Source organism: Sceloporus occidentalis, unplaced genomic scaffold (assembly GCF_023333645.1).
Source record: "Sceloporus occidentalis isolate IW3139 unplaced genomic scaffold, rSceOcc1.0.p SCAF_174, whole genome shotgun sequence".
In the NCBI taxonomy this organism is placed as follows: Eukaryota; Metazoa; Chordata; class Lepidosauria; order Squamata; family Phrynosomatidae; genus Sceloporus; species Sceloporus occidentalis.
Genome location: NW_028317154.1, coordinates 836,211 through 842,748, shown reverse-complemented (window position 1 = coordinate 842,748; position 6,538 = coordinate 836,211). Strand labels below are relative to the sequence as shown.

Genomic DNA, 6,538 nt, shown 5'->3' with positions numbered 1-6,538 from the left:
AATATTAAAAGCATCCAGTAAAGTGATTTGTGACCGGAATAATATGCGGTGACAACCTAATCATTCAGGAGGGTCATTTCCGATGAGACTCTTCCAGGAGATCAAAGGCAAGGGACTAGCAGCTGGTTTGTCCAGAATACCTCAATATACAAGTCCAGGATCCATTTACATGTTTGCGGCCCTCAGACAACCCTCCATGCTCAATGCACTTGGGGTTAAAGAGGACTATTGGTCAAGCAGCAGATGTGTCCCTCACTTCGGGGCAGCAGGGGATTCAGAAGGGTCAGTATCGGCCAGCCTTGGCATCGCCAATTGCCCCCCAGACATCAAATACAAACTCGTCTGGAAAAGCAAAGTCTCCAAGCGTGCGATCTATGGCCTGAGAGAAATCATCAGGGTTCAGCTTGTCTATCCCAAGCTCCACCATGGTTCCAGCTGCAAGGAAACAAATCAGGTTACTAGAAGACTAAAAGTGTCATCTAAAATTTAGATTCTAAGGATAGAACAGCTTCTAGTTTGTTTTTTTCATAAATGTCTCAGAAGCAATTTTATCATATTGCAACCAGCATATGAGCAGCAGCCTAATATTGTGTAGATCCTCTTTTGCCGCCAAAACATCAGACCAGGCCACCTTCTTCCATTGCTCTGACCCAGCCGTCTAGCCATCACAATTTCGCCCCTTGTCAAAGTACGTCCCCCCCTTCGTACAACTGATAATACCTCTTATACGCAACAAATGAGCCTAGCTGCTTTTCCTACTAGTTTGATAAATCTAGATCATAGTAAATATTACCTCTATCGACTCAAGACTTTCAAATAGAATTTTAGATTGAACAATCTGTTTCCACACCCTATTTGGAAACACTATATTTTACGGATACTAAAAGATGGAGATTGTTGTCAAAGCCAATACCTTTTATTGGGCCAACAAAGAAAAAAAAGTACTATCACTAAAGCTTTTGAGACCTCAGATGCCTCTTCTTCAGATTGAAGATGAGACCTCTCTGACATCCTGAAAGCTTAAGCGATAGTAAATCTTTTTCTATGTTAGCCCAATAAAGATGATGCCAACAGATAAATTCATCCCAAGGAAGGACAAGCAGGACTCACCCAGATCGCTGTCTCGGATTCCCATATAACTCTCAAGGAGATCATCGACTTTCTGGATAGCTTTTTCTTCTATAACAGACACCTACAGGGAAAGAGGCAACGTATGGGTGAAAAAGTCAGACACGGGACAAGAATCCACGTCCTCACGGTATTTGCAAACCACAAACACACAACGCCCTGCTTTGTAAAATCACCTGTACACAAGGAAGTTTCCGCCTCTGTCATCACAGAAACACTTAGCACCCACATCCCCCTCCTCTTTAAGTGTATCACCTGTACGTAGATGTACCTCAATCGGACACTTAAGGTCCTAAGTCCCCACCACTTTTCCATACACGCACCTTCAAATGGTTTTATCTCAAAGCATTCTTACTCCCATTTTTGGCATTTCCAGCCTCAATTACACCAGATATTGAGGTGAAGCATTAACATAGCAGACAGGCATCTAAACTGTGTGATTTTGCATGTTTGAAGCCCCCCCCGTGTGCCATAGACCCCTCTTTCTCACCAGCTCTTCCACTGTAGGGGGTCCCTTAGATCTGAGGCGCAGCGTTCCTCTCCCAGACTGCGACATGCCGGAGCGGATACCCACTGATCCAGATCGATGCGAAATCATGTCTGGGAAAGATGAGAATTATATAGTTTATAAAAATATGGGTTAGGCCGTTTTCACAAGATCCAAACCCCCCCACAAAAAATAAAAATAGAAAATGAATGATAATGTATACATGTTATTAACTTCACTAAGTGTGGTGGATCAGTGGTAGATATTACTACAGTGAGGGAATATAAGCATGCACGGCATAAAGCTATCCTGAATGTAAGACTGTAAGGATCTGAGGTTTTTACTACAGGAAAAAAAACAAAAAACTTGATTGGCCAAATAATTCTTATTTACTGTCAAATATTTCTATAAATGCTTCTATATGTTTCTCTCCACCCACCCACATATCCAGAGAATGAGTCAACTCAGGTAAACGCTGAAGAAATAATGTCTGGCACACTAACAGCCAGTCCAAGATAACTAGGCTTTCCTTACGGGCCCCCACAACTATAAGGGTTAGAAGGGCATATTCTTTTAGGCAGCAGATACATCTGAAATATTGAGACGGTGAGACAGCTTCAGAGCTCTATGACATGTAAACACAGAGTTTATCTATATACCAAAGGCCTTCCTTGGCTCGCACAGTTTAAGGGTGAACGGTCTTCCTTTGGGCAGCTCCTTCAGAGTCCTGGCCACCTCAAAGTGACGACAACCTATCAGGTTCTTTCCATTGATGGATTCGATCATGTCACCAACACCGATTAGCTGGATCTGATGAATAATGCTGCCCTCTTTGATGCGCTAACAAAAAACAGACAAAAAAAAAAAAGACAAGGGATAGGAGTCAACGATTAAAACAGTGGTAATAGTGAAAGGCTTCGTAAGCACACAAACCAATGTCGCCACGAGATATGGAAGCCACCAGGCACAGCGGAGCTGGTAAGTACCTTGATGAAGGCATAGCCGGCACCGTTATCAGTGATTGTGAGACCCAGGGAGTCCTCGGATTTAAAAACCTCTAATTCCTTCTTCTGGCCTCGCACGTGGGCAAAGATGAAGTCCTCCAGACCTATCTGGCCTCCCAGAAGCTTGTCCATGTCTAGCCGGTGAGTGTTTAGAGTACAGAACATAACCTGAGGGTTAAAAACAGACAAAATTTAGACAGAAATATAGTAGAAGAGTAGGTCAAATCATAATTCTAGGCCTTTTGTTTATGGGCGCATCAAGTTGGACAACATGGTTAACACACTGAAACGAACATTTGCTAGAAAGGGATCTGTGCTAGCTCCCAAATGTCATGTCTTCATTCTTGCACTGAATGCCATTTATTTCCTCCATATGTTAGGTATGGCCCTGGTATTGGCTTCTCATTCTAGAGCTTTGCCTAGAAGGCTTTTCAGCATTGACCAAGCCATTATACCCGTACAAGACCCTGTAACGTAAGAGGTGACCAAAAGGAGTCTCTGGAGATCACTGAACTACACCTGCAATTTGTGGATCTCTTACTATTCGTTGATTTATATAGCGCCGACATAGTCTGCAGCGCTATACATTTTATAAACAAGATATTAAGTAGTGCACCGCATAACAATTGCATTGTGTTGTGTGAGTAACCCTGGACGTTTGAGAGTTAAACACAACGTTTGTTGCCAGTGTTAGTAACGTCTAATGTTCTGCATTCTCATTCTTTATCTGATGTCTGTTTAAAATCTGCAAAAACAAATCCATACTTAATACACGGATCCTAGGATAGCCATATAAATATTTCCAAATACAAAAAGAAAAAAGTAAGTGTCCTTGCCAAGAATACAGAGCAAGCCTTCACATTAATCACAGACAAGTAATGCTGGCCAGTTGGAGACACATTATAATTTATTAGCTTCTAGTAGCCGTGTAGAGCGACCTGAATGACCCCCCAAGGAGCAATTAATGGTTAGTAATTGTTTAAATTTGCTGAGATACGTATTTCAATGCCATCCACAGAACAAAATGATACAAAGTAAACCCCATGACTCACTAGAACACTGTATGTGCTAAAGAATAGAATGGCTATGTCTTAGTCACCCAATCTGACTCTCTGACTAATGAAAGTTTATAGAGGAATGGACTTCGCTAGCACTGCCGTAAAGATTCAGCTTTGTGTCGTGTTTGAGCCGGGAAAGTCACCCAAAGGGACTTATTCGCTAAACGGAGACTGCTTTATTTAACTCCTCTGTAACTATACATTATACAGGGCCAGCCAAGCTCTTACAGCAGGCAGTCACTGGGGTGGACTCTTCATAAAGTGAATTTAAAGCTTTAATGAACCCCCCCAAATATCACATGCTTGACAACAACAGCAGCGTCCAGGACTTAACATAAAGGAGGTTTACTGGAGCAAACAGATTTAAAACCAGGCTGTCGACGCTTCTATTTAGAGTACTGTGCTTTATGCTCAATTTCTGTCCTCTTTAAATTGTAGATCGGTAAAACCTGAAGAAACACTGAACCCTTACCATATTTACATACGGATCTCGGTAGGTAAATCACGCCTCTACGCTGTAAGTAACGTGCTGACTGATGTTAGCCGGGACTCTGCCCCACCCTACATTTTTTTCTTACTTACCCTTATAAACCTTTTAAATAAAAAAAAGAAAATGCTGCTTGTACCCTGTTACATACACATACCCCGTTACTGGGTAGGTATATAACGTCCCCCATACATCTACGAGAAATCCGATTACTGCACGTGCCTATTTCGCCATTCTATGTTTTTTAATGCTGGCAATAAAACCTTAGCTATAAAGTACGAGCAGCGATTAAAAGAATAAAAGAATGTTCCATCCTGAGTTAAAGCTGCTTGGCTGTGCTCCCTTCATACATTTTGGTTTGAGTTATACATTTGTTTGCAAATATTATTGTTATTGTTTTATATAGCGCCATCAAATTCCGTAGCGCTGTACAATGGGTAATGCGACAAGCCCAGTAAAAGTATCAGCGAGATCTTCTAAATTTAACATAGAAACACAGAATTTCACATTAGATAAAACTTGGCTCATCTAGTCTGCCCATTTTTTTTCCCTGATGCATAGATTCTGACCTTGATCAGTCCTTAATCTCTGGATAGCCATATGCCTATCCCTCTACCACCTCTGATGGGAGGCTGCATCCTTTATCCACCACTACCCGGTAGACTAACTAAAACTTCCATGTAGATGGGCATCACAGACTTACGTACCTCTCCCACAGACAAATTGAACGCCTCTGCTATCTTGCTATAGAGCTCCTTCACGTTGCCGAAGCCTTCGATTCTGCCCGTCGGGCTGCCATGTGCCAACTGCGCGTGGAACACCAGTCTCGGGCGTAGGGCAGGGGCAGGAGGGGGCAACCCAGGTGCAACTGGTGATAGAGTCCCACCAGAAAGACCACCTGTTTGGGATACCCCCAACGCACTTCGCTCACCGCCATCTTCCTCCTCCATCAGAGGAGAAGCCTTCTTCTTACGACCAAGACCCAGCGGCATTAGTGCGCCCCCCCCCAATACGACGTTTCCCGAAGTATGCTTCACAGGCTACAGCGAGAGACAAGAACAAAAGATTGATGAACGGCTTTAACATACGTGTGGAAATTATTTAACCGCTTATATGCTGATGCTACATTATATACAGATTTATCAGGGTGGAAATTGCGAATTACAGAACTACATAAAAATATATTTAATATAAATCTGCCCTCTCCCAAAAAAAATTTAAATAAATTGCACACCAAAATTAATTATTAACTTGGATGGAAAATGTCAAAATTAAGAATTTAGTAGAAAAAAAAAAAAGCACAAGTTGGCATATAATATTTGTTTTGCTATACTTTAGTGATTATTAGATACATGGTATTTTGTAATCGCTTATTATACGATCGACAAGCATTTTTTTTTTCGTCTGTGAAAGCAATTAGAGACAAAGAATTTGACGGCAAGCAGGAACCATTCGTCGCGTCTAGTCTGCTAATTCTCCCTAGTGTAAAGACTCAGACATCGATCGGTCGTCGGTCTCATCGCTAACCACTCGCTTCAGGAGGCTCTTCCGCTCATCTAGCACCCTCAATAAATTAAAACATCCTTACATCACATCTAAATTCCTGGTTTATTGTTATCAATTGTACAACGCTACAGAACATGACAGCGCTGTATAAAACAATAATAAAATAAGCTAAATTATTCTAAAATTATATATATATATATATATATATGGTTATTCTTTCTATTATTTCACCATTTCGATAATATTTTTTCCAAGTCTTATTTTTTCTTTTCTTCTTCTAAAAAAAAACAAAAAAACACATCACAATTTTAAATAAACCATTATTACGGGCGGATCCTGGCAAATGTCACCTATATAATGTGTCTGTATGAAGGGGGCTATATAACACGTTGACAATGCAGTAACAGGGAAGCTCACCTGTAAGGAACTTTAAAAGGCCCATGGGGGGGGTGTAAAAAAAAAAAGAAGAATCGGGGTATTTTGGGATGCACAAAAAAGCCAAAATGAAAAGCCTTCTGCATTCCTATGTCATGAAACTGTTTAAGGCAATGAGGCATTTAGTGAGCCAAATTTCTCATTTTCCCCCCCAAATGTATTTAATTTCTCTCTCACCCCAAGACAAGCACGCATAACACAACCTATGCACACATATGTATATAAACCTACATCAGTTTAAGCCTATGGAATTCACACTCTCTCCAGAGTACTTACGTCGGTGTGCCCCGAAAAGCTTCCGACTCTGTCTTCCCGGTACCACTTCCGGTTTCGGTGACTATCCCAGCATTAGTCAGTGGAGGTGGGGCTGCGTAAGCATCAGGGATTAAGGCTGACCAATGGTAAACAAGGGCTGTATAGGAAAGGGGCGTGG

At 41.6% G+C, this 6,538-nt stretch overlaps 1 protein-coding gene across 1 annotated transcript; it reads right to left on the bottom strand.

Annotated features, from left to right (window-relative positions):
* Positions 1-283: 283 nt before the first annotated feature.
* On the bottom strand, positions 284-5,156 carry LOC149279219 (PDZ domain-containing protein GIPC1-like). Its single transcript, XM_089501420.1, has 6 exons — positions 4,872-5,156; positions 2,602-2,787; positions 2,275-2,455; positions 1,619-1,728; positions 1,111-1,192; positions 284-435 (listed from the first exon to the last, which is right to left on the bottom strand). Exons 1-6 carry the CDS (start codon positions 5,154-5,156, stop codon positions 284-286), a joined length of 996 nt encoding a protein of 331 aa, XP_089357546.1.
* Positions 5,157-6,538: the final 1,382 nt, after the last annotated feature.

Bases quoted from the DNA above. Each gene is read 5' to 3' on its own strand.
- LOC149279219 (XM_089501420.1), bottom strand. From the start codon at position 5,156: ATGCCGCTGGGTCTTGGTCGTAAGAAGAAGGCTTCTCCTCTGATGGAG. The intron at 2,456-2,601 runs GTACTTACCAGC...GTTTTTTGTTAG, and splicing joins CCGGCTATGCCTTCATCAAG to CGCATCAAAGAGGGCAGCAT. The intron at 1,193-1,618 runs GTGAGAAAGAGG...CTTTCCCTGTAG, and splicing joins CCCCTACAGTGGAAGAGCTG to GTGTCTGTTATAGAAGAAAA.